This window comes from Bos javanicus, chromosome 19, assembly GCF_032452875.1.
Source record: "Bos javanicus breed banteng chromosome 19, ARS-OSU_banteng_1.0, whole genome shotgun sequence".
Classification (NCBI taxonomy): domain Eukaryota; kingdom Metazoa; phylum Chordata; class Mammalia; order Artiodactyla; family Bovidae; genus Bos; species Bos javanicus.
Window position 1 is genome coordinate 46,221,977 of NC_083886.1, and position 26,118 is coordinate 46,248,094.

A 26,118-nucleotide genomic window follows, 5' to 3' on the forward strand; every position below is an offset into this window, starting at 1 on the left:
CCGCCCCGAGGGGTAGAAGGCTCGAAGCTGACTGGTTCTTCCGGGGATGAGTCCCCGGCAGAACCTGGGAATGGACGCTTGGGTCGGTCGACACCCCGCACTGGGCGTTTGATCGTCCCGGGACAGCCACCGTACGTCGCGTGGATGTCCTTGACATCGACATGTGGGTTAGCGTCGACTACGGGTTCTGGTGACCGTGTCATGCGTGCACTTACTACATAAGAAACCACCAGCGTATTTGTGCGCAAGGGGTGTAATGTGATCTGCCTCTTCAGCAAGTTGCCCTGGGTGGGGGGCGGAGAGCTGGGTGCACACCGCCACTCGGCGGCGGCCGGGAGCATGGCATCCCAAAGATAACACAGTTTATCAGGACTTAGATTTGCCACCTACTGCTTTACTCCATTTTCAGGTAGCCCTGACCTGGAGATTGCGTCCTTACTGGCTTGCGTCTCCAAGAATATCCTCTCTGGATATTCCTTATGAATATCTAGTCTTCTCCTCTGTACTTTTGATCTTGCAATTCCTTCCTCCAGGAATGACCTTCCTCGTTCTTCTCCTGGCTTACTCTTAAGCCTTCCAAAACTCTGCTCCCGTATCCCATCTGCAGAACCCTTGATCTCAGGAGCTGATTCCCGTTTTATCCCCAGGGTCTGGTAAGTGAAGGGCTGAATAGAGTGGCTCGAATCTGCGCGGCCTGGGTTCAGCTGACTACGCAGTTTCCACCAGGGGGAGCAAGAGACAGCGTCATTTCACGACATCCACCAGGGGGCGCTTTCTCCTGCCTCTGGCCGTTCAGGACCGGGGAGCCAACCCGCGGATTCGCCCCGCCTGATCTGGAGAGGCACCACTAAACTATTTGCATAATCTTGAAAGGGCCGCGCTGAGTGGTTGTGGTATAAAAGAAATTTGAAACGGGTTCTCTGATTGGCGTAAGTTTTCCCTCTTGCCTCGCGTCCCCATCCCGGCCCGGAGGTCGGTAGGAAGCCTCCGACTAGTGACAAGAGGGAACCTAGGTGTCCGGGCAGTGGGCCCTGAGGGTGAGTGCTGGGCGCCGAGAGGCTGAGCCGGGGTGTGGGAGGCTGGGGTGGGAGACTGCTCGCCCCGCCCTGACTCCTCTCGGCTTGCCGGTTCACCTGTCTAGGAGTCGAAGATGTGCATCTAGAGACACCTCGACCCTTGCCACCTGACCCACACACGGAGGCCCTCTCAGTCACCCTGGTCATACCCACGCTGCCTTGGGGTAGGAAAAGGAGTCTCCTCAGTCTTAGCTTCTGACCTCCCGGGTCATCTCACTCAGGCCTCTAAAGAGCTTGGTTTGCCCCTCTGGAAAGTGGACCAGTGGCTTACAGAGGCATGTGCCAGGGAGGGGGGTGGGTGGTGGAGGAACCTGAAAACTGTTCACCCACAGCTTTGTTCTTGCAGAGTCGCCCATAAATAGGGTCCCAGGGCTGGAGATGGGTATCGAAAATGAAAGTCCAGAACCAGACTGTCAGAAACAGTTCCAGGCTGCAGTCAGCGTCATTCAGAACTTGCCTAAGAACGGTGAGGGCACGGGGACCCTCATTTGGGGGTTCAGATGACCAGGGTCTGCCTCCCAGGAGACCCTGATCCTGGCAGCTTTTGCAGACAAGTCCCTAAATGTGTTGTCCTGGGGTTCCCCTCTGCCACCTACCCCTGTCTGTCTATCTTGAGTGAGACCCTTCACCATCTCTGCCCCCACCAAGAGAGACCCTTCACCACCCCGCCAAGGGTGGTTCTCCTCCCGCCTCTATCCTCCTGGAGCTGGGAGTGATACTGTCCCCCTCCACTTCTCAACTCTTGCCCAGGCTCTTACCGCCCCTCCTACGAAGAGATGCTGCGGTTCTACAGCTACTACAAGCAGGCTACCATGGGGCCCTGCCTCATCCCCCAGCCTGGGTTCTGGGACCCTATCGGACGTTACAAATGGTGAGCTTCCCATCAGCTGGGCAAACAAGCCTCAGCTGTCAATCAGCCTTTCACAGTCCTCCGCCCCCCACCCCACCCCCAGGGAAGCCTGGAACAGCCTGGGCCAGATGAGCAGGGAGGAGGCCATGTCCGCCTACATTACCGAGATGAAGCTGGTGGCACAGAAGGTAGGGAGAGGCTGCAGGCTCCTCCCTGTGCCCAAGGTCTCAGCCAGGTGACCCGCCCCGCTTTGCCCATCACGTTTCCTGCACGTTGATACACCTATGGGAATTCCACCTTCAAGTTGTCCCCCTGCCTCTGCCTGACTCTGGGTCCTGACTGGGCACAAGGTGGAGGGATATGATGGCAGCAGCAGGGCGGAGGCGGCCCAGCTCAAGGGGGTAGGAGGGCAGTGGTGGGAAGGGCCAGCCTTTCCCCATTAGACCCCCTCCCGCACAGGTGATCGACACAGTGCCCCTGGGCGAGGTGGCAGAGGACATGTTTGGTTACTTCGAGCCCCTGTACCAGGTGATCCCTGACATGCCGAGGCCCCCGGAGACATTCCTGAGAAGGGTCACAGGTCAGGCCCCCAGGCTGGGAGCTCCACAAAGGCTGATGGAACTGTCTTAGGGGGCTGCTCAATTGGAGGGAAGCCTGGAGGCAGAGGGCTCTAGAAATGTTCCTGTAAGGACCCCAGCTAGTGCCCCGATGGGGTGGGTCGCAGACAGAATCCCTGGCTAGATGAGGATGGGGAGCAGGGGCCTGATCTCTTCCCAGCCCCACCTCTGGGTGCTGTGTCTCTGCAGGTTGGAAAGAGCAGGTACTGAATGGAGATGCTGAGGCTGCCCCAGAGCCTCCCTGCCTCCCTAAGGAACCAGCACCCCCAAGTCTAGGTCAGTGTCTGGGGGGGAGGGGCAGAGGGCCAGGCCAGAGGTGGGAGGACCTCCAGGCAGCGTGGAGGGGAGCAGGCTAGATGCTGCGCTGTGCCTGTCACACCTCATGCCCACAGACACTGAGACCCCCTGTGCTCCCAAAGGCCAGGGGCAGGTTCTGGGATCCCTTTCCTCTCAGGGACCCATCTGTGCCTCTTATGGTAGCATCTTGAGGGTCCCCTAAACAGGTGCCTCTGCCCAGGTGCACACCCTTCCCCTCCTTCCATGGCCTCCCTCCTGCCACTTGCCCCGACTTCCCTCCTCCTCAGAATCCCAGCCACCCAGGGACCAGGACTCTGAAGTTTCCTGTGATTCTGTGGAGCAGCTGGAGCCTGAGCTGGTGAGACCCACTCCCATCCCCTCCCTTTCCCCATCCCACTGGGCCCTGGCTGCTCCCACCACCACCCTCCCCTCCGTGGACTTTGTGACTCTTCTCTGCAGGTTGGGGAAGAGCAAAGGGGTGCCCTGGGAGGAGAAAATGACACCAGAAACAGCCCCGAGCCTCCTGCAGAGAAAGGTGAGCCCCTATCCGACCCTTTGCCCCATGGTTCCAGTGCCTGGGGCCTTCCCCTGGCTGCCTTCATGGGCAGAGGAGAAAGTCCAGCACTGGGCACTAGAGAGAGCAGCCTCTGCCCAGGAAGGGTGGCCAAAAGCCGGACACTGGCCTGGAGGAGCAAAGTCCCTGCCTGGCCTCCTCTCCAAGGGCCACCAGGAGTCTGTGCCCTTTGCTGGCACTAAGTCAGGGCAGCTGGGGTAGAACTCCTAGACCAGTTCTCTCATCTACAGCTGCGTGGCCTTGGGAGTCATCCTTTCTCTCGGGGTCTCCCATTTGGGACTCTCCAAGGACGACGAGTTGAGTTCTCCCTTATCTCTTCCTAACTTCCAGTGTCCCATGTCCCATAAGAGGCACTTTCATAAATATTATCTCCTTTATTCCTCAGAGCAAGCAGCCCTGTGAGGGAGAGGACATGATTTTCAGATGACAAACGAGGCTTAGAGAAGTTACTGACTTGCCCAGAGCCACAGAGCTAAGTGGTAGTGCTGGGGTTCGAACCCCTGGCAGTCCATTAGCTGCATGCATGGACTTTATAGACTCACACTGGGCACAAGGGATGGCATTCTACTGACTCCTCCCTGGCCCTGCCCCGAGCTGAGTTGCTTCCTGCGTCCCCTTTCCTGTGTGTCTGTGCTCTGCAGGGAGATTGGAAGGCCCCCTGCTGGGGCCCCAGGAATTGGACTCGTGGCTGGTGGGGACAGTCCGCGCACTGCAGGAGAGTATGCGGGACGTCCAGGGGAGGCTGCAGAGCCTGGAGAGCATGCCTATGCCCCCCGAGCAGGTGAGCCCCTTCCGAAGGTCCAGGGCAAGATTGGGGCAGAATTTTGAGGGTCTCTGTGCTGCACTCCTCAGCCAGCCACTTCTTTGTCCCCCCGTCTCTACCTGCCCACACTTCTGCCTTCTCCAGAGAATGGTGTGGCTTATGGGTCAGGCCAGGAAGTCAGGGGGTCTAAAGTGCTTCCTACCTGGAAGGGAGAGTGGGAGAAGCCCACCTTTCCTGCTTTTAACGCCACCCCGTGCCAGAAGGGAAACCGAGGACAGAGGGAATTCCAACAGTTGGAGGGGCCAGAACCTGTCTGCTCTTTGCACTGGGGCTGGGAGGGGGTCCCTATTGGCCCTCTGTCAGGACTTCTTCTGTTCCCAGACTTACTGTCTTCCCCTCCCCTCCCCTCACATTCAGCCCTTGCACCCCTCACTCCTCCTCCCGACTTCTAGATCTGCTTGCCCCTGACACCTCTGCTTCTGCAAAATAAATAAGAGCAGCCATTTCTGGAGCCCCGGCAGTGTGCCAAACATATTACCTACATTACCTCATTTTATCCACACACACACACACACACACACACAAACAGCAATGAAATAGGTTTTCTTTTCATTCCCCTTTTACAAATGAGGAAACTAAAGCTCTGAGAGGTTGAATAACTTACCTCAGGGCCTGGAAGGAACTCACACAGCCTGGAAGAACCCCACAGAGCTGCTGTGAGGATTAGGTGAGATAATGCATGTAGGTGCTTCCGAATGGGGCTCATTGTTACTATTAGCATTATTATTAAGTGATGGAGCTGGGAGTGGTCCCACTTGTATCTCCCTCCAAAGCTGGTATCCACCGTTAACTCTCAATGAGTCGGTTCTTGTGAAGCCTGGAGCTGTGGGGACAGGGGACAGCTGAAGTCCTGGATATGAAGGAATCACTCAGGTGACCCTTTGTCCCCTTGGCACAGAGGAATTGGTAGGAATTTCCTCAGATCCACAGTGGCTAACATTTCAACACTCCCCCCGCCTCGCCAAGGTTTTACTAATATTTTTTATTTACCTTTTACTAATTTTATATGCTGAATATTTCCACGCTGAGATACCTGGACTTGAATCTCTGAAAATAAGAACACTCTACTACCTAGCAAAAACATTTGATTGCACACCACAATTCCTTCATATCACCAAAAACACAAAGTGAAGTCACTCAGTCGTGTCCGACTCTTTGCAACCCCATGGACTGTACCCTACCAGGCTCCTCCATCCATGGGATTTTCCAGGCAAGAATACTGGAGTGGGTTGCCATTTCCTTCTCCAGGGGATGTTCCCGACCCAGGGATCAAATCCAGATCTCCTGCGTCGTAGGTAGACGCTTTACTGTCTGAGCCAACAGTCAAATACAGTCCAGATTCCAATCGTCTTTTCCAGCTTCCCTGTCTGTCCAGGCCAGGAGCCTCTGTCCTTAAGACTCTGTTAGTCTAGACCAGTCCCTCTTCCTTGCTAGTGACTTGGTGATGAGACTGGTCAGTAGTCCTGTAGACTGTACCACTTCTGGAGTCTCATGACAGCCCTGTGGCTAGATGACATGACCCGATTACATCAGAGGTGATATTCTTTCTTCACATCAAGACACATAACTGGATGTCCTACCATGAATATCCCTAGTGAGGATCACAGCAGGGATGAAGGGGTGATAGTCTGATTCCACCACTTGGAGCCAGGGAATGTCCCAGTTCCCCATCAGCCCCATTTGATACACAGCTTTTGACAAATGATAGATAATCCTTGCTTGGATCCATAATTTAGTTAATGGTTGCAAAAATGTGGACTTTTCTATGATTCCTTTAACATTTATTAGCTGGCATTTTTCTGTAGAGTTTCCCTGACCATCTAGGATTTCCCTGAAATATGGTGCCTTATGGAAGGGTAGAATATGTGCTTAATTCTTTCTCTTTACTTATCTATTTTTAAAGTAAGGAGTTGATTTAAAAGCCACCTCAATGGTGATAAATTTCCAACTTACTCTTCTATGAATTTATGGACTTTAAAGACTCAGTATTTCAGTCAACTGCAATCATATCGTTCTTTTTGATGCCCAGACTGTCACAACTTTGGTAAGACCCTCCCTTTCTAGCTGGGTCCTAGGTTCTTGTAACATGATCTCATTAATCCTTAACAGCTTCCTCACTTCTTGGTATAGGACATCCCACATTCAATTCCACCTTCCCTGCTCCAGACCTGAAATCTGCCACTTCTCCAAGGAGCCTTGCTTCCTTTCAACAGATAATGGGATTTAGAAACTAAAATCTGAACACCCTGGGTCTTCATTGGAAATGTGGCACATCCTTTACAATATGGGGTCTTCAGGTCATATCAGGCTTTGTGGCCCAGAGGAGATGACCTTGGAGCCAGTTCCTCCACTCTTTTTGGCACCTTGAATTGCTGTGGGAGGAAGATAGGGGAGGGAGTTGGGGCTCAGTGTTTCAGGGACAAACCAGGAGTCCCAATCTTCAGACTGGGGAAAGGGAGGTAGCAGCTCCCACTTGAGTTCTGGAAGCAGGTCCCTAAGGAGGGCCTAGCCTGAGCTGAGGCCTGGGCTGGCGCCTGACTCTCTCCTCTTGGCAGCAGATGCCCCCACCCAGTGCCAGGCCTCGGCCCCTCAGGCTTTCCGGCCCCACACTGATCTTCTTCCTCCTGTGGCCCTTCATCGTCCAGTGGCTCTTCCGACAGTTTCGGACCCAGAAGAGGTGACTCTCGGTGGAGGAGTCTGCAGCCAACAGGAGGCTATGAACCCTGTGTTCTGCAGTGCCCTGAGCCTTCCTAGGGTTTAGGGGAACAGCATTAACCGCCCCCGGCTTCCCGTCCCCAAATAGCGTTCGCCTTGATACCCCTCTCCTCGTGTGGGGGCCAGATAGGACCCTACTCTTCCTGCAGCTCCACAGGGACTGTCCCTCCTTTCCCCCTCGACCACCTCAGGCTCCCTGGGGAGACTGCCCTAACGGAGCAAGTCCCCAGTTCGGGGTGGGCGGGTGATCCAGGGGCGGAGCTACCGGGTCTCAGCCTCTGCCCTCCTCACCCTCTGAGTCACGTGACTCCTCTCCCAAGCCAGCCTCTCCCCGAGGAGGCTCAGCTCTTGGGCAAGTTGGGACTTCGGCCGGGCCCTGGAAGAGTGATTGGCTGGCGGGCTGTGGGAGGGAGGCCGGGAGGCTCAACCGAGTTGGGGAAAGGCGGAGAGCTGGCCCCGGGGGAGGGCAGTCAGCTCCTTTTGGCTGGCCGCCCTACCCGCAGAAATACTCAGGATGTCCTCACTAAAGATGCACTTACAAAAGAGTTTCACCAAATAAAACCTTCATCTTCTGCCGTCTGGGCTGCCACGGAGTGAGGCGGAAAGCGCGTCCGGGACACGGGAGGTTCAGGTCCCTTCTGTGACCCCTCCCCCGCTGCCGTGGACGGCCCCAAGACGCCAGCGGTCGGCGTTCCAGAGGGAGCATTTCCCCCTCCCCAGGCTAGTGGAGGGAACAGCCCCTGGTCTGCAGGAGAGGCGGAGCGGCTGCTGGGGGCGCCCTGGGCGGGGCCCCGCGCCCTGCCCCGTCGTGGGTGGGGACTGTGGGGGGGAAAGCTGCGAGCCAGGGGCGGCGGGAGGAGAGGAGTACGGCGGGCTCGGGCCCAGGCTCCGTTCCCGCCCGAAGGGAAGGGTGGCTACTCCCTGCTCCGCGCGCCCGGCGTAGGGTCGGGGGCCGCGATCTGGGCCCCGGAAGTGCCCACTGCCCGCTTCCCCCTCCTCAGCTGCTCTCCCCTTGTGACCTCTGCGCTCGGGCTTTCCCAGGGAACTTTCTGGAAAGCCAAGGACGGCGGGAGCGTCGTCCCCGCGGCTCCCGTCGGGCTGGGTCCAGTGCCAAACTGAGCAGAGACCTCTGGGAGCCGCTGGCTGCTGGGGCTACGAAATTTTGAGTTAATCCCTGTGTTAGGGATGAACAACTGGAGGGCAAAGGAAGAGGGGCCAAACTGGTGCTGGGGATGTAAGCGGAAGCCAGCGCCACCACTTGGGCATACTCGCAGTGACTTGGGCAGGACTCTGCTCTGATCCTGGGTTGCCTTGTTTGTGAAATAGCGATGAAGACCTTTTCACCATAAGGCAGTCCTGGGGATTGATGACCAGGACATTAATGACAAAATGCCTACCTAATATCAAGGTGCGTGGCCTCTTGTTTCATAGAATTCTGGAATTCCACAACCTGTCAGTTTGACCACTCCTCCCCTAGTAGAACAAATGAGCCCATACAGCTGAGCCCAATAGACTGAGGCTGGGCTCAGTTGTACCTTCCAAATCCCAACTGAGGGTACCCAGGAGTCCTTGGAGTCTGAAAATGTAACAGTTTTGAGGTCTCTGACTCCCAGTCGAGTTCTCTCCAAAAACTTTTCCTCAGGGAACTCCCACTGTTGAGGAGAAGCTCTTGCTCCTGCGAAGCTTCTTGCATGACTGATGAAGCAGCATACGAGAGGGGCAGGTTTTCAGAAAGACCTGAGTTCTCAGGGAAAACAGGCTAGGATGTTCCATCTCAAAACATCTGGATGTGCCTCAGGGTCACTCTTGCTTGCTTCTCCCTCTGGGCATGCCCATGACCACTTCCCCACAAAACCACTCCTGAATCCCCAGACAAGTCCTGTCTTGGGACAAGACGCCTACTCGTCATAAATGTCCTGCTCATGCCACTCTGCCTGAAAATGCTTCGTGTTTTAGACAGCCACGAAGTCACCTCCTCCATGAAACATGTCCACAATTCTCAACTCCTAAGCAAGCTGGCTCACAAGCTCCTACCAGGATTTTCATCATCTGCCATTTTGGCTTACCGTAGGTTTGATGGCCTCTCTACACAGTCCTTGAGTAGCACGGATGAAATTTTACTCACCATTGTGCCTTCTTATCCAATGTGAGATTAACCTGACGGTCCACCGGTTAAGACTGTTTCCATTGTAGGGAGCCAGGTTCTTTCCTTAGTGGGGGAACTAAGATCCCACATGCCTCCAGGTGAGGCAAAAAAAAAAAAAAAAGGAAAGAAAAAGAGGGCCAGAAGTTGGCTGAAAGTGTTGCAGATGGAAAGGAACTAAATCCAGAGTTCTTACAAAAAAACGGACTTTTGTGTTTGTGATAGAAAAACAGCACGGAGTCACAGAGACCTTCGCTTTAGCTGAAAGTGTCACTTAATTGTCATGTGACCTTGGACAAGTCACTTAATTTCTGAGCTTCAGAGATTCCTTATCTCTAAAATGGAGACAAGAATCCCTACCCTGCCTAACTCACTGGGCTGTGGAGGAGCAAATGGTTCTGTGTGCAAAGGAACTCTGTGCGGTGGAAAGCGGCTGGAATATAAGACAAGGCTGTTGATGAAGAAACAGGAGTCACGGTGTGTGGCAAATGGGAAAAACTGAGATTACAGTAAGATTTTCAGTTCAGTTCGGTCGCTCAGTAGTGTCCGACTCTGCGACCCCATGGACTGCAGCATGAAAGATTGTAGACCTAAGTGATTTGAGTGGAGGGTTTCGGCTACTCCTGGCCCTCAGCCCCTGTCCTTTGGGCGGAAGCCTGGAATCTGGAGAATTTTCACAAGGAGAGTTATGTAGCGCGCCGCCCTACCCCCTCCCCGCCCCCCATGAATCTGTCCCACAGTTCTGGGCCAGAATCCCTCTGCCCCCATTTCTGGGCAAGGTTTCCTCCTCAGGGAAGCCTCTGGCTCTTGCCTCCCTGCCGGTGTTGCCCAGCGTCCACTGACGAGGAAGAGCCTCAGTGGGTGATTCTTTCCAGTCTGTGACTTCTCTCTCGAGTAGCCAGGGTTGATTATTTCAACTCAGGATTAATTTCGAACCCCTCCCCCAACAAAGAGGCTCATCCGCTGCCCTGGACTCCCATCCAGGCTCAGGAAAATTTCATGGTCGATTCCCAACTGCACAGACCAAGAGGGCCCCAGGAGGCCATTTTCTTCGATAGAAGCTGAGGCCCGGTGAGGGAGAAGGGAAGCGAGGCCTTACATCCCGGGGTCTCGGGGGATCCCAGGGCGCACACCCAGCACTTTCCGGCGCCGAAGAGAGAAATCAGCCACGGCCCACCATTTTGCACTGGCCCCTGGGCGGGGGCGGCCGTGAAAGACTACGCTGGGGCTGGGACTCCGCCACTTTTCGCTAAGGGTCCCAGCGTAGTCCGGGAGTGGACGTCACCCGGGACTCGAACCTGCTTTCTCATCTTCCGAGGCCTAGTCAGAGGTTGCTGCCGTAAGGCAGTCACACTGTCCCTTTAAGGCGGCACTTTTTATTCTTCATTTGTTTACCTCTTCATGCGCTTTTTTTTAAACAAAAAAAGTGTTCGCAATATCCTTCCGCAAACGTCAATCCCAGTCACTAATCAACACCTTGAAGCCATTCTTGTAATCTTAAGAATCGAGAATTAATAGCCATGGATCAACATCTCTATTTACAGAATTAAATACTCGTTTATACTTTAGGGACTACTTTTTAGGGGTAAACCATTCTCGCTTAAGTTAACAAATGTTTGTGATCTTCAGAACCTTTCCGCTGAGAAAAGAATAGGATAATAACCTTTAAGACGCACCTTTTCATAAAAACATTCTGTGCAGGCCCTCACAGGCCATCGAATCTTCTTGTATTCCTGAAGCAGAATGGTATGGTCCAGAACCCGCCCCATCTTCTCTGCGATTGGCCTTCCTTCCTCGGCGAGACGTGTGCCTTTTGACCAATGGGCTCTCACGTTTCTCTAGCGAGGGATAAGCGATGGAAGGAGGCGGCCTGGAAAACGCCCCCTACGCGTCCTGGGATTGGCTACGTCGCACGGCGCGCGAGGACGGCGGGCCTGAAAGATGGGAACTACGACTCCCAGCTTCCTGCGATGGGGACTCAGTCACGCATGCGCATGGGCGGGGCGGACCGGCTTCTATATAAAAGGGGCGCAGAGGGTTGGGAGGCAGCAGTTGGAAGTTGGCAGGTGGAGAGGCAGGTTGGGAGGGGAAGTTGGGGGAGGAGGCGGAAGAGGAGCTGTCGGAAGGGGGAGAAGGGAGGGAGGAAAAAGAGGAGGAGGCGGAGGAGAACTGAGCTGAGCAGAGAGCATCGAGCCAAAGGGGAGATGAGTTTGTCTGTCCTCGGCTGAGGCTCCGGCCGGGCCTAGGGAACGGGGAGCTCGGCTTGGAGCGACACCCGTGGAAGTGGGAGGAGGTGGCTTTGGGACTTTAACCCCCTGTGGGCTCTGCGGCAGGGGATTTAACCCTTTGTGGATCCGGCCCCTTGGAGTCAGCGTCATCGGGTAGTTTTAACCCCTTCGGGGCTGGGTTTAACCCATTGGATTTAACCTAATCTTCTTGCCCACCAACTTCTCGATCGCGGGGGCGGTCTGCGGGAAGGCTTGAAGCCCACCCCCTCTGCACATTACGTACTGTTCCTGCTGCTGCACCCCCTTGGACCCGCTATCTAGCCGCGCTCTGGGCGCTTAACCCTTTATTGACTTGAGCGCCCCCAAATTGCAATTGGAGTTTGCTGACAGAAGGACTGGCTAAAGGCATCACTGCAGGAATTACAGACCGAAGAGGACTGTGTTGGACATTTTTGCAGAGAAAAGCAAACCTTTTTTTCCTTAAGGACTTACAGCCAACATTCTTCAAACTTCGAGAAGAAGATTCTATTAGCAATGGCCGAGCCACTCTTGTCAGAGTTTCAGCACCAGCCTCAAACTAGCAACTGTACAGGTGCTGTTGCTGTCCATGAAGAACGGAACCCTGATCGCCCCCCAGGCGCGGAGGAGCGGGTGCCGGAGGAAGACAGTAGGTGGCAATCGAGAGCGTCCCCCAAGTCGGGTGGTTCTCCAGGGCACGGGGGGGAAGGGAGCCTGGAACCCCAGCCGTCTCCCCTTAAGACCCAGGTCTGCCCAGAATCCAGCTGTCCGGAAGCGGGTGAGAAGGGCCAGAATGGGGACGACTTGTCCGCTGGCGGAGCTCCCCCGCAGCAGAGACAGGTGGGCAAGAAAAAACATAGGAGACGCCCCTCCAAGAAGAAGCGGCTTTGGAAACCGTACTATACGCTGACCTGGGAGGAGAAGAAAAAGTTCGATGAAAAACAGAGCCTGCGAGCTTCGAGGATTCGAGCCGAGATGTTCGCCAAGGGCCAGCCAGTTGCTCCCTATAACACCACGCAGTTCCTCATGGATGACCACGACCAGGAGGAGCCGGATCTTAAAACCGGCCTCTATCCCAAACGGGCCGCTGCCAAATCCGACGACACCAGCGATGAGGACTTTATGGAAGAAGCGGGCGAGGAGGATGGGGGCAGCGACGGGATGGGAGGAGACGGCAGCGAGTTTCTGCAGCGGGACTTCTCGGAGACCTATGAGCGGTACCACGCGGAGAGCCTGCAGAACATGAGCAAGCAGGAGCTCATCAAAGAGTACCTAGAGCTGGAGAAGTGCCTCTCGCGTATGGAGGACGAGAATAATCGGCTGCGGCTGGAAAGCCAGCGGCTGGACGGCGACGACGCGCGTGTGCGGGAGCTGGAGCTGGAGCTGGACCGGCTGCGCGCGGAAAACCTCCAGCTGCTGACGGAGAACGAACTGCACCGGCAGCAGGAGCGAGCGCCGCTGTCCAACTTTGGAGACTAGACTGAAACTTTTCCGGGGGAGGGGGCAAAGGGGACTTTTTACAGTGATGGAATGTAACATTATATACATGTGTATATAAGACAGTGGACCTTTTTATGACACATAATCAGAAAAGAAATCCCCCCTGGCTTTGGTTGGTTCGGTCAGTTTAGCTATGATGTAGCTTGTGTGCTTTCTCCTGTTCTTTAATTATGTGAAACTGAAGGGTTGCTTTCCTTGTTTTCCTTTTTAGGAGTTTTTTTCTTTTTTAATGTGTAAGTAACTTGACCAGGTTATAATGCAGTTTTCTGTTAAGAATCTCCTTAAATGGAGCTATAAGGTGGCCAAATCTGAGAACCATTAAATTCATTCTAGTTATAATAAATATTTGTAAATGTAACATAGTTTGTGTGATTTCTAGAGCTAATTCAAAGTAATACTGATTTATGTGATTGCATTGGGGGGAGGGGTAAAGGAAGCATTTAATTTGTCCATTTTCAAAAACAAACCTTATTCAGTTTGCCCCGTTTTCCCTTGAATGGGTTTTAGTGTGCTACAATATATAGTTCCAGCAAAATATAAAGATTTAATTATCTTCAATACTTAAGCGTGTTTTCTAGTGCCTTCATTTTCTTTCTTGATGCTGGAGAAATAAACCAGTGTTGGGTGTTTGGGGAGTAGGAAGTAACTATGATCAGCAGCTTAAAATTTAATTCTGCTTCTCAATAGCCATTCAAAAGTCTATTAACAAAAATGTAAACCTAATTTGGCCATTTGTCAGGTTGGACAACTGACAGCCTCATTTCACTCCTACAAGTGGGTTTTTAGTAATTTCCCCCTCCTCCCGTAAGGCTGGAAGGAGTCCTTGGATGCCTGGGAAAGGCACTTGTCTTGCTTTCTTAGTGCAAGCAATGGTTGAATAAACAGTTGTGAGGCAGCTCTTTATGTTAAAATATTCAGAGCTAGGGAATATTATATTTATAGAGGAAATGACCATTTGGGGCAGTCCAAGGACTTAACTCTAAATGCCCAATACTTAAGTGCTCCCTATATCAAGAAAAGGAATAGGAGCTGTCCACCTTTCCATGAGACTCAAACTAAAACTAGAAATGCCCCCTCACTGCAAATAAAATGTAAAGCTTCTGCTTGAGCTAAATTAAGTCCTTGGGGGGGCCAAGTGGGAGCCCTGCACCATCCCTATACAGCCCCTATTCTCAGTCTTCTAAACTGCTGATAGCTGCTTAGTCCTTAAGTAGTTCTGCTCTTCAAAGTGCAGGAGGCCCTGGGAATTCGTTTCTGCCCCCAAGTCAAAATTGAAACTGACTGTTCCCTCCTGTTATCATGGTTACCCAGCCCATCTTTACCTGCCCTCTGCGTTTCCCTAGACCAAATGCATTGCTCGAATCACTAGCACAAGGCTTCTTTCACCTGGTTCCTCAGAAACATAGGGGGCTTTCGAATCTGTGAGCCCCATGGAATTGTATGTAGGCTTGTATTATGTGTAGGTACTTCTGGAGAGAGGGTTCTAGAGAATCATGAAATTCTCAAACTCCTTGAAGATTAAGAACCCTTGGGGGAGCGGGGGTGGGGTGGGGGGAGACTCCCACTGGGAAGCTTGCTTTTGCAGCTAAATGAAATAGTGGAGGTGGTGGGAACTTCAAGAGTGAAATGTGCCTTATGATGCGTGAGAAGCATACACAAATCCATGAATCAAGGGAAATCATGGCGGTTAAGACTGACTCAGGGCCTTCAAAGCTGGATTGAGGTGGCCCTATTCTGGCAGATGGTCCACTGGAGACAATGTATGATCAGCTTTTCCTTTGGCCTAAAAACTACATTAAAAGTCTATTTTGAAATAGTTTTCGTGTTTTTAATTTTCCTTCTGCCATGACGTCATACAGGAGTCCCAGAAACGGCTGCTTGGAACAGCAGCAACACTGCCCTCTGGCTTTACACTGCACAAGCAGGAGCCTCATTCTGACTGCATACATGGGATGCAGCAGCGATAGCCTCTTGATTTCAGAACCTCCTCTTAATAAGATAGGTTTAAGTATAAAGATCTTGTTTTCCTATTAGTCTTAGAAAGACTTGTAGTGCACTGATCATCAGGGAAAAAAAAAAGTGTTATGTTTTAGGAGATACATTCAATCCAGTCTCAAATTATACAAATTTAAAGTAATTGTCATAATTTACTTTGATTTACCTTGAGATATGCAACTCTGAATTTTGCTTTCAAAGGCACTTGCATTTTATGGTATTTATTGCATTTAAAATGTTCTTAGCATGATGAGGTTTCTGCAAAATTTCAATTTTCTATCAACACTTTCTAGGTGAAACACTTGACTAGCATACTGCTGCCGGGCCAGAGGGAAGACTCCGAATTCCCTATACTACCAGGATCACGACAAATGATCCTCAAGTCCACTCTAGCCATTCACTAAAGCCATTTCTGCTCAACAATTTAAATAAGCTGTTCAAAAGATCGTGCTTACACATTAGCAATTTCAGTAGTTCTCTTTTACTGAGGTCTGGGTATCCAGCAAGGGCAAAGCACTTCCCAAACTTTGGAGACAGCTGGCTGGGCAGCTTAATCCTCCTTTGAGCTAAGGAAAACTTTTCTTGGGCTAGCCTATAACCTAAAGTGGCCCTCAGGAGATAGAGCCCTGATTTCTGCTTGAGTGGGAAAGCCAGGGAGTTTCAGATTGGTTTAGTTCAGAAAAATAGACAAGGTTTTTCTAAAGAGAGGAAACACAAAATTAGACCAGACTAAAGAGTCAAAACACCAGGCTCCTAGTTCTACCTTTGATATATACTAGCAGTGTAAGCCTTAACACTCTCAGAGCCTCATTCTTCATCAGCAAAATGGGGCTGTGCCTACATTACATAACTGCTGCAAGGATTAGAGACAGCATGAAAACAGTCTATACAAGAGTAAGGTATCATTGATATTATCACTGGTTCTTTTTAAGACCAGAGCAATTGCCCACTTGATCAGTATTTTAACTTTCACTTTGTTCAGAGTAAAATAAAACTCCTTTGCTTGGGGAAATGCAAATAAATATACTTTATCCTGGTGAATTCAAAAGAGAAATCAAAGAAATCTACAGAAATAAGCAAAATCCACAACTAAATAGTCTACTTCAGAAAACCAATGTTCTGCCAAATATTTGGTAATGTATTATAGGTGTCCCCTGGCCACTTACACCAACAGCTAGAAACAAATATAACAGTGTGATGGAAAAGCTGGCGAAAGTAAGAGTACTATATTTGTACCTAGGTACACCTGAGTTTGTCGGTTTTCAAGAATTATTTCCCCCATTTCTCAAGCAAGATTGTAATAAAATTCCACTTTACTATCTTTTCTCATGTAAAGTGTAAAGGGCTGTTGCTAGAAATGAAAAGTAATTTCTAAAAGAAAATGTCAAATTCAGGCCCGGAAGAGTGGGATCTGTAAGACAAAATATATGGTCTAGAAAGCAAAGATTCAATATTTTGCCAATTCCTCCCAGTTGTCTTTGAATGTTGGAAAGCTTACAGCATCATTTCATTTCTTGTTGAAAAAACAAAGGCAGATAAATAACAGCTCTTGCAAATCCTCCTAAATAAAGTTTTTCCTGGGCTTTACTGAGAGGCAATTCAATTATGACAAATGATATAACACTGGTAACAGCAGGGATAATCCAAGTAGTTTACTAACAAATTTTTACACACCTCGAAATTCTTTCAAATGGTTGAGGTGCTACCAGAAATGGCTGGTAAGTCTTCTGAAATAGCTAGTGTGATTCTTTCCCTCAACACAGCACCAAGAACAGCTATAGTTGGCTTATAATTTTCCAAAAAGAACAAAAACTTGAAGAGTATTGTAAACTCTCATCTGAAGACACATTCTATTTGATACATCCACCGACTGTGAAGTGTTAAAAAACAACTCTGGGTCAACAGTGAGCAAAGATGATATTCCTGAAGGAAAACGTGAGAGCTCTAGAGTGTTCCATGCACAACAACTTGAGAAAACGATAGCATTACTGCTCTTTTAAGCTACTCAGTAGAACTTGTCCTAGCCTCCAGAGTGTCAGAGAAGATTAATTTGAAGTTCTGAAGTCTGCTTTTAGCACACACTTCTGCATACCTGGATAACTCCAGGACAACATTCAGGCAAAGGCAGAGGACCAAACCAGAAGACGGAAGAAAATGTCGAAGAAGTCAGTTCTGCCTTCCTTTCTAGGGCTTACTAAAAGTGTATTTAAAACAGCAAACATTTTAACTTAAAAAGAGACGAGAGAGAGAAGAGGATGATGAGGACTAAACACAAAATTTAAAAATGTGGAAATCAAATAGTTCAGGAGTAAGAATTTTCATCCTGAATAGGGCTGCTGCAAAGAATCACTCCTGTCAATGAATCCTGTTTACACACAGCCAATAGTCCCAGGAGCTGGCCATTAGGTGAATGTAAGCCGTTCAGGACTTGAGGTTACAACTGCTTGGTACCCTGAGAGACTGACCCTTGCTCAAACTACTTGGATGGAACATGGCAACCAAGGCCACACTTTGGGAAAGCAGGCCTCCCAAATGCTCCAAATAACCTTTGAAGCAGAAGTTCTAAGGTTCCCAAATAACTAAGTTATAACAAGTAAATGTTTACACAGCCACTAGAGTAGTTATTCAAGGTATTTATGACGGAGGCTGCATTGATATCAATTTCAAATTAAGAAACTGAGGCATATAAAGTTTGTCGAATTTGTCATAAACCACAAAGCAACTCATCTGAAACAGGAGAGCTGAGAAGGAAGTTGAAGGTCTGGTTGAACATTAGACAAACAATAGACTCAGCAACAAAATGACCAGTTTGGCCTCATCTTCAGGGCTTGGCTCCTGGCCAAGTGAACCAAGTCTGTGGTAGCACACACAGAAATAGAACTTGGAGTTCCTAACTTCCAGTCCTGTGTTTCGTTCAGTAGGTAACCAAGGGACCATTAACAAACTGATTTTATTCCCAACTTTTCTTATCGAGGAATGGAAAAGCATATGGGTCATCCTCAAAAGACAATAAGCTTTCCCCTTTATGAGTAAAATTTCTGCAACTGGCAGAGTACTCTCCTTAGTAGCTTCCAAATGTTTAACTAGAATACTTCACAACGGAGGATGAATCACAAGTCTGAGATCCCCCATCATTACATTCTTGACAACTGAACCACAAAGATAAGCTTTAAAGCCCCTTTCAGCTAGAACTGTTTAACTCCCACCAACTTAAGTGTCAGCTTTTCCAAACTGGTATCTTCTCTTGATCTGAAGAGTGTAAAGTGAATATGAGGTAGGCCAAGTCAACCTACAGCATGAATCAAGTGTACTAAATCTTTATTTAGGATAAGTGGCTCATATTTTAGATTAATAATGTATCCAAGGTGATCGTATGTTTTGGCAATCTAATTCTAAGACTTTCTCTAAGAACATCCCAGGGACAAACAGAACATAATTAAAGCTCTGGAGTTGTCACTCTTACAACTTAAAAAATTACTAATAGGAGAAACAGGATTTCAGCTCTGAAAAAACTTTGCTATGAAGGCCAAATACTTAGGAACGATTTGACCATGATCAGCCATGAGCTGCACCGCAAGATACTCTCAAAGATAAAAGTTCACTACCCAGTCACTATCTCTACTTTACCTGGGCATAATTTTCCCTGACTTTTTAGCAACAACATTAAGCAACCCCTGAACTATGAATCTTTCTGAATTTAGATTTCAAGCAGTAAGAAACAAAATTGTTTCATCTGCAATTCAAGAAAAAAATTTCACATCAATCTTCAATCCTTAAGCTGCTGCTACAACTGTAATAAAAGGTTGTTTTATTTTTTTTTCAAAGCAGGTTTCCCCTACTCCCTCAAACACCACACATATGAAGTAGCTCAAAACTGCAATTTCTATTTTGGGGGTCATCTGGGATCCATAGAAGTGACTTTCAATTACTTGGAATTTCAAAACGGAGGCTCCCCACTAACAATGCATTAGTGGCAAAATACTCCCCCATTTTGCTTCCTTTGTGGGAGAAAAGTTCTTTAAATTGGAAAGAATCTGTAGTCTTACAAAGATTACATTGGAATTAGTTCTTTTTTTCCTTTAGGAGGGCGGCCTTTTCTCCAAAGGTTTTGGTAAAAGTTATGGCTCAGATTTCAAAATGCAAACAGATGTTCCTGAAGCAACCGAAATGGGCCACTCCACTTTTATTCCCAGAACAGTGGCGACTCCCAAGTTACTTTGTGTCCCAACTTTGCAAAGGGCAAAACCCCACCCCGCTTTGGTGTAAACTTTCAAGAGAACAGCACACTTTTGGAGTTTCCCAAAGCGGCTGGCGACGTGCGAGGTCAGGTCGTTCTGAGAATCGGGGCTGGACAGAAGGAATCTCAAGGGCAAGAGCGCTCAGAGATTTGCACGTGCCGCGAACTAGCTGGTCCCTGGGGACAATTAGTGGTTGCTACAGTAGGAGGAAGGCTGTTCCTTTTCACAGCCCTGGCCGCGGGGTGGCCTTGGTGCATGGAGGGAGATGATGGGTGCGCCTGGCTCTCCGGACTTGGAGCCTCCAGCTGACTGCCACGCCAAAGGGACGCGCGGCCGGAGCTGCAACCTCCACCCGCCCCCGCGGCGCCAGTCTTTGGAATGTGGCGTCACCCCCACCATGCCCATCGAAGTGGGGGTCCCGCTCCGCCGGGCCTCGCCGCCATACCCAGGCCGCATGGGGGTGGGGGAAAGAACTTAGCGGAGTTCGGCCTCAGGATCAGAGCCCCCGTGGTAGGAGCAAAGGGTAGTCGTTTCACCCGGTCTCTCCCCAGTTGGGGTCTCGGGAAATTTGGGGTAATTACCCAAGAACCCCGCCCTCTGTGAGAGGCGAGGTTGCGGGGCTGCCGGGACGGTTTGAGGACCGGGCCCGGCCGGAGAGACTCAAACCTGCACCCCCTCGGCCCCCGGTCCCACTCCCCGCCGTCTCCCGGCGCCGCCACTTCAGGCAGCCCACTCGGCCCGGCCTCTCCCCGCGCCCGGACCACCCCCCATGGGGTGCTCTCACTGCGCAGCGAGTCCCTCCGCTGCCTCCTCCCAGCCCAAAATGGCGGCGGCGGCCACCGATCCTTCTCGTCGCCTGCCTCTAGGGCCGAGGATACCTCCGCGCCCAAGCCCCTCCCCCTTCAGCCGGATCTATTTTCTGCCCAGTAAAGATTAACGCCATCAATGAACTCTTTAATTGAGGTAGGGAAGGCGGGTCTGATTGTGCTTCCGCACAGCTAATCGTTGACGAACGGAAGAATATTGACAGGTGAATGGACCAATCAAAGGAGACATCGATGAGCGCGGGATGCCGCTCGCGAAAGGGTAGATGGGTTTTGAGTTTTCTGTGTGCTTGTTGACGTGACAGGCTCTTGATCCTGCTTCCCCAGGTAGAAGAACTACAACCCCCAGCAGGGACCGCGCTGCCGGGCGGGGCCGTGGGGGGAGGGGGCCCCCGGGAAGGGCCTCCTCCCCTCCTCCCCTCCTCCCCCCAAGCTCAGTGCCTGAGCGGCTTCACCAGAGCTGCAGTAGTGGGTAGGGCTGAGGCGTTGGAATTGCACAGACAGGCGGTCGCACAGAAAGACACACAGACGTAGTCCTGTGCATAGCCCCTGACAGCAAATAGGTCAGTTCTGCCTTTGCAAAATCTCCTTCCCGGATCATTTCCCCTTTTCCAAGGAATCCATCCTTATCCCAGTTGGCTTTCCCTCCCAGCTGTCTATAGCGCGAAGACATCACTGCCCCTTTCTTCTGTTTGCCATTGAGAAGGAGGAGGGAAGCCGGCCAAACCCTGTAGATGAAAGGGCCTCAGTCCCAGGCTGGGCCCAGGTCTCAGTCGTGTCTCTTGGGGCGTTGACTTCTGGAGCCCAGCGCGGAATGGAGGTGGGGGGTTGCAGTCAAGATGGGGGCCACTGGAGGCAGTGGGGAAAGGACTCCTCCTCAGGCTTGTCAGAGCCACTGACCCACTCCACTCCCTGCCTCTCCAGATCATTGCTGTATATTTGCCTCCCCAGGCTGTCTTTTCCCCCTCTTGGGTTCTCCTCTGTAGCTGCCTAGCTGCTTGCTTTGGCCTCGGTGACTTTCAGAAGAATAAGATGTAAGCCCTGGCCTGGGACCTGAGGAACAGGGCTGGAAAGATGGTTCCCTGATCCCCATTTGACCCCCTCCCTGCTTGGAGGTGTGAAAACCAGGGTGGAGGCAGCCTTCCTGCCCTTTATTTGAAAATGAGGGTATGTAGGTCTGATGCTACAAAATGGTTGCCGCTGCCTTGGTAAAAATTTGCTGGGCAGCCAGAATCCTCCTGAAAATTCTCCTTCTGGACTTAAGTTTGTGTTATTTAAAGCAGGTGTCACTAGTTAAAGGCCTCTGATGAAAGATTGGGAACAGAAGAAGGTGGCTTCTCCAAACCAACCACCACCAGCTGCCCTGGAGGAGGCCAAGGTAAGCCCCATTCTCCCAACCACCTTAGTGCCCTGAAGGTGGATCCTGCCAACTGGGATTGTGGCTTCTTGTCTCAGATGTGGTGGTGGATTTGGGAAACCAGTATTTTTTAAATGAGTCCCTACTGTGCACTGAGAAACATGCCAGATGCTATCTCAAAAAATGCTTTTCTGTCAATGCTTACCTACTTCCACACCTCCCCTCCTCTTGCCCGGGCCAGGCAGCCTTTTCCTATCTTAGTTCCCCTACCAGGAATCCAGGGATCAAACCCCCACCTCCTGCAGTGGAAGCATGAACTGTGAGGGAAGTCCCCTGAAGTGCCTTTTCTAGAATCATGCAGCCAGCAAGCAGAAGACCTAGGATTTAAGCTTAGGGCCTTAAACAACAGAACCCTGCCTTGCATTTTTGTCTAGGCTGAGAACCAAGTCTGAAGCAGGGAGAAGAGTTTGAGCCATTGGTTTGTAATTTAGGTTGGGTTTCGGGGGTAGAAAATCACCCAGGAGAGAGGGGAGAGTCAGATTATATCAGGCCCTCAGAGAACATCACCTTCTGATCAATAGCAGGAGCCCAAAGCCTCCCAACCTGTGTGCTGTCTCACCGCCCGCACCTTGCCCATTCTTTTCCCCTAGTCCTCAGCTACCTATAGGTAAGGAGGGAATGCTTACCCTCTGACCCTCCATACCTAGCTACCTCCAGTATATTTTCTGGATTTATTTAACTTGGAGTACATGGCATGTCAGGTTCAGAGAGGGCAAATGAGTCATCCAGATCACACAGCTTACCAGCAGTAGTGGTAATGGTGGTAGAGGGACAGGCCTTTAGGAGGGAGGCGGCATGTGGGGCTGAGGGCAGGGCTGGCTTGGGTGGGGGTAAGCTCCTGCAGGACATTTGCTAAGGGCTGGGAATGGGTGGATGACTGTGCACACGCAAGTAAGCCCCGCAGCTCAGACTTCCCAGTGGCCTTGCCTCTTCCTGGATGGAGCAGAAGCTCTCAGTTGGCCCAAGACACTGGTGGAGACACAGCCTGTCATTGATACTCTCTCTGCAGGTAAAGTAATAATACAACACAACCAACAACATACACACCCCCCCCCAAAATACCCCATCCCAAATTATGAAGAGGACTTTGGGGTCTCCCAAATGCATGTTAACACTCCTCCAGCTCTTATAGGACCGTGTCCACCTCCCAGGACAAACCCTATGCTTGAATAGACCCATGCTCAGATATCCCTGAACACAACGTATAATGTGTTAAACATTATAAAACACTGTTCTAATGCTAGTAGTTATTATTAGAATTCCCCAAACCACAAACTTCTAGCAATTCATTCCCCTCCCCCCACACTCAGTACTCCCACCCTCACCACGACAGAGATAAACAGATGCCATGAACACACACACTCTTGACAGAATCCTTTCCACCTCTTAGATAAGTTCTAGAATTCTCTGGGCTACAGACTGGAGATTGGCCCTTCCTCTCCCTAGTGCTTTCCTGGCCCTCCAACTTCTGCCTGGAATAAATACACTCCGTTCACCCTGGAGTGACAGAAAAGAGAGTCTCGTGTTCTGATATCTTTTGGGTCCCCCCACCCCCTTCTGGGCTTATGTCATTAAATATGTATTTATTGAACACTCACCTTGAGCCATGCATAGCGACACAGTGATGAACCAAACAGACAGGACCCATTCTTCTAGGGGAGAGAAAGATGGTAAATAGTAATGTGCTAATGCTAAGTGGGACACTAACTGTCACATATCAGGGAATCACTAGGAAGGGGAGGAGGGGGCCACATAGATAGGATGGTCAGGGAGGGCCTCTGAAGAGCTAACATTGGAACTAAACCTTAAGGGACGAAAAAGAATCAGCTATGCAGATAGCTGGAAGCGGGATTGACCACATAGATTGTGGGGCTTCTAATTCAAAATTCCTAAGAAGTTCAAGACAGTGACAGCAGAGATTAAGCAAAGCGCTAAGCTTGGGGCCTTTCTAAAAGGGGGTTCTGTGGGATAGTACAGGGCATTTGCCAGGAAACTAGCTTTGCCTGAAAGGTAAGTTTTCATTTTCTTCTTAAAAAATTTTTTTTATTTTGTTTTGGAATATAGCTGATTAACTATTGTGATAGTTTCGGGTGAATAGCAAAGGGACTCGGCGATACGTGTGTGTGTGCTGTGCTAAGTCACTTCCGTTGTCTTCAACTGTTTGTGATGCTGTGGCTCCTCCATCCATGGGATTTTTCAGGCAAGAATACTAGATTGGGTGACCATGCCCTCCTCCAGAGGATCTTCCTGACCCAGGGATAGAACCTACGTCTCTTATGCCTCCTGCATTGGCAGGCAGATTTTTTTTTAACCACTTGCGTCACCTGGACTTCAGTGGTAAAGAACCCACCTGCAGTGCAGGAGACACAGGAGGCATGGGTTCGATCCTTGGATCGGGAAAATCTGGAGAAAGAAATGGCAACCCACTGTAGTATTCTTGCCTGAAAACTCCTATGGACAGAGGAGTCTGGCGGGCTACAGTCCATGGGGTCACAGAGAGTTGGGCATAACTGAGCGACTAAGCACACACAAGGCATTCGTATCCATGTATCCATTCTCCCCCAAATTCCCCTAGCATCCAAGCTGCCACATAACATTGAGCAGAATTCTGTGTGCTGGACAGTAGGTCCTTATTGGTTGTCCATTTTAAATATAGCTGTGTATACATGTCCCTTCCAAACTCCTAACTATCCCTCCCTACTATCCTTCCCACAGCAACCAAAATTTCTTTTTCTAAGTCTGTGAGTCTGTTTCTGTTTTCTAGGTGAGTTCACTAGTATCATTTCTTTCTAGATTGCACATTTAAGGGGTGTCATGATATTTCTCTAACTTACTTCACTCAGTATAATAATTTCTGGGCCCATCCATGTAAGAGAAGCTTTCTAAAGAGGGAAGAGCAAGTGCTGTTTGGGCTTCTGATCAAGCAAATACATCATGAGCAACTTTCCATCCTGTTTCAGAGTATTTATTGAATGTTTACTCTATGCCAGATACTGTTGCAGGTATTGACATTACAGAGTGAGATATGCAGGCAAGATTCTGGGTCTCCCCAAACCCAAGCATGGGTTTGCTTGGGGGAGGGTTAGAGGACAGACAGTAGACAGGTAAGCCCATAAACTGATAGATGGTTGTAGAAGGTGTGAGGCTAGAGAGGGACCAAGCGAGCTGGGTGTGTGCAGGTTGGATTCAGGCTAGGTGAACAGAGAAGGATTCCACCACTGGGGAGAGGCCGTCTGTGATCCTTCCTCCTTTGTCCTCTCTCTTCAGATCTCTGGCACTTGTGGGAGCCCCCGAACATCCCCTGAGCCTCATGACCCTGGAGGTTCCCAGCCCCTGACCCCTCGGATGGAGAGCCACTCAGAGGAGGAAGACCGTCCTGGGGCTGGCGGTGGCCTGGGCTGGAATGGTAGGAGTCCCCGCACCCAGAGCCTAGGGGCTTGTTCCGCAGAGGCCATGCTGGCCCGGAAGAAACACCGCCGGCGGCCCTCAAAGCGCAAGAGGCACTGGCGGCCCTACTTGGAGCTCAGCTGGGCTGAAAAGCAACAGCGGGACGAGAGGCAGAGCCAGCGGGCCTCCCGGGTCCGAGAGGAGATGTTCGCCAAAGGCCAGCCTGTAGCACCCTACAACACCACCCAGTTCCTGATGAACGACCGAGACCCCGAGGAGCCCAACCTGGATGTGCCCCAGGGGGCCTCCCACCCAGGCTCCAGCGGGGAGAGTGAGGCCGGGGACAGTGACGGGCAGGGCCGTGCTCGTGGGGAGTTCCAGCAGAAGGATTTCTCCGAGGCCTACGAGCGGTATCACACCGAGAGCCTGCAGGGCCGCAGCAAGGAGGAACTGGTGCGAGACTACCTGGATCTGGAGAGGCGGCTGTCCCAAGCTGAGGAGGAGATGAGGAGGCTGCGGCAGCTGCGGGGATGCACCAACTGGCACCCCTGTTACCAAGTGGAGGAACTGGCTGCCGAGGTAGAGAGGCTCCGGACGGAGAACCAGCGACTTCGGCAGGAGAATGAGATGTGGAACCGAGAAGGCGGCCGCCGTGGTGGGCAGCCGGGCAGCTAGGGGTGCCCCCTGCCCCAGCCAGGCTGACTCAAGGAGTGTACCCTCAGGCCAGCTGAGTCTTAAGGAGACAGATCTCAGTCTCCCTGCTCTCCCTGAGAACAGCCAATACAGGCTCAGGCTTCTACCTTGTCATGTCCACAATTTGTTCTTGGATGTCATGTTACTTTTCACAAAGGAATTAAATGATTTTGGTGAAATCACATGGGAGTGACTAGCATTGGTTTCACTAGGGCTGCTGTGAGAAAGAATCAAAGCCCGTTCTTCCCAGAGAGGCCTGGGGCTGCCTCAAGCCTGGGAGACCCCTGCCCTGGGGGCTTCTCCATGTCTTGGTTGCCTGAAATCTGCTCCATGTATCCAGGAGCCATCAACTGCTCTGAAGGTTTTAGAGAGGGGAAGGCAGAGGAGGGAGGGAACCACCAGGTTCAGCCAGAGCCAGACTTAAGATGCCAGATTGCCTTGAGGAACTGGGAGTTTCCCTGGAGGAGAAAGGCCTGGGCTCAAGGCCAGGGGTTTCTTCAGGGTTTATTCCCAGGCTCCCTGTGTTTTCCCTATTCTCTCCACAGTGTAGAGGGCTGGGCTAGACAAGGTCTGGGGACCTTGTGTCTCCTTGTCCTTAACAGTCTCCCTAAACGACGCCCCCTCCAGTCTCTCAGCAGGAGGTGAGTTGTCAGGTTTGACCTCTGACCTCCGAGAAGGGCACTTTACGTGTAAACGCTCAAGGGAGATTTTCTCCTGATGGAA

At 51.0% G+C, this 26,118-nt stretch overlaps 3 protein-coding genes across 22 annotated transcripts; all 3 read left to right on the plus strand.

Moving 5' to 3' along the window:
• The first annotated feature begins 2 nt into the window (after positions 1 to 2).
• ACBD4 (acyl-CoA binding domain containing 4) lies at positions 3 to 7,528 on the plus strand. 10 transcript variants are annotated; one of them, XM_061392139.1, is made up of 11 exons: positions 3 to 167; positions 648 to 1,037; positions 1,142 to 1,240; positions 1,423 to 1,542; positions 1,827 to 1,947; positions 2,030 to 2,114; positions 2,386 to 2,506; positions 2,733 to 2,819; positions 3,128 to 3,198; positions 3,300 to 3,375; positions 4,056 to 4,680. In XM_061392139.1, the coding sequence occupies exons 4-11, from the start codon at positions 1,455 to 1,457 to the stop codon at positions 4,643 to 4,645; spliced, it is 1,239 nt and encodes a 412-aa protein (XP_061248123.1). In that variant the 5' UTR covers positions 3 to 167; positions 648 to 1,037; positions 1,142 to 1,240; positions 1,423 to 1,454; the 3' UTR covers positions 4,646 to 4,680. The 10 variants fall into 10 exon arrangements, with proteins under 10 accessions (XP_061248123.1, XP_061248122.1, XP_061248128.1 ...); XM_061392138.1 differs by lacking the exon at positions 3 to 167 and adding an exon at positions 324 to 409; XM_061392145.1 differs by lacking the exon at positions 3 to 167 and adding an exon at positions 6,793 to 7,528 and having other exon boundaries at positions 931 to 1,037; positions 4,056 to 4,195.
• A 3,106-nt stretch (positions 7,529 to 10,634) lies between these two features.
• HEXIM1 (HEXIM P-TEFb complex subunit 1) lies at positions 10,635 to 13,199 on the plus strand. Its single transcript, XM_061392149.1, has one exon. It carries the CDS (start codon positions 11,858 to 11,860, stop codon positions 12,818 to 12,820), a length of 963 nt encoding a protein of 320 aa, XP_061248133.1. The 5' UTR covers positions 10,635 to 11,857; the 3' UTR covers positions 12,821 to 13,199.
• Positions 13,200 to 17,872: 4,673 nt separating this feature from the next.
• On the plus strand, positions 17,873 to 25,577 carry HEXIM2 (HEXIM P-TEFb complex subunit 2). 11 transcript variants are annotated; one of them, XM_061392157.1, is made up of 4 exons: positions 17,873 to 19,584; positions 20,038 to 20,225; positions 21,182 to 21,276; positions 24,583 to 25,577. In XM_061392157.1, exons 3-4 carry the CDS (start codon positions 21,205 to 21,207, stop codon positions 25,375 to 25,377), a joined length of 867 nt encoding a protein of 288 aa, XP_061248141.1. In that variant the 5' UTR covers positions 17,873 to 19,584; positions 20,038 to 20,225; positions 21,182 to 21,204; the 3' UTR covers positions 25,378 to 25,577. The 11 variants fall into 11 exon arrangements, with proteins under 11 accessions (XP_061248141.1, XP_061248140.1, XP_061248134.1 ...); XM_061392156.1 differs by having other exon boundaries at positions 20,038 to 20,160; positions 21,179 to 21,276; XM_061392150.1 differs by having other exon boundaries at positions 20,038 to 20,160.
• Positions 25,578 to 26,118: the final 541 nt, after the last annotated feature.

What these genes read in the sequence shown, in the direction of transcription:
- ACBD4 (XM_061392139.1), top strand. Translation starts at nt 1,455, where the DNA reads ATGGGTATCGAAAATGAAAGTCCAGAACCAGACTGTCAGAAACAGTTC. An exon ending in TCAGAACTTGCCTAAGAACG is followed by an intron (nt 1,543 to 1,826) that starts GTGAGGGCACGG and finishes ACTCTTGCCCAG; the next exon opens with GCTCTTACCGCCCCTCCTAC. An exon ending in AGCAGCTGGAGCCTGAGCTG is followed by an intron (nt 3,199 to 3,299) that starts GTGAGACCCACT and finishes TCTTCTCTGCAG; the next exon opens with GTTGGGGAAGAGCAAAGGGG.
- HEXIM2 (XM_061392157.1), top strand. Translation starts at nt 21,205, where the DNA reads ATGAAAGATTGGGAACAGAAGAAGGTGGCTTCTCCAAACCAACCACCA. An exon ending in CTGCCCTGGAGGAGGCCAAG is followed by an intron (nt 21,277 to 24,582) that starts GTAAGCCCCATT and finishes CTCTCTCTTCAG; the next exon opens with ATCTCTGGCACTTGTGGGAG.
- HEXIM1 (XM_061392149.1), top strand. Translation starts at nt 11,858, where the DNA reads ATGGCCGAGCCACTCTTGTCAGAGTTTCAGCACCAGCCTCAAACTAGC.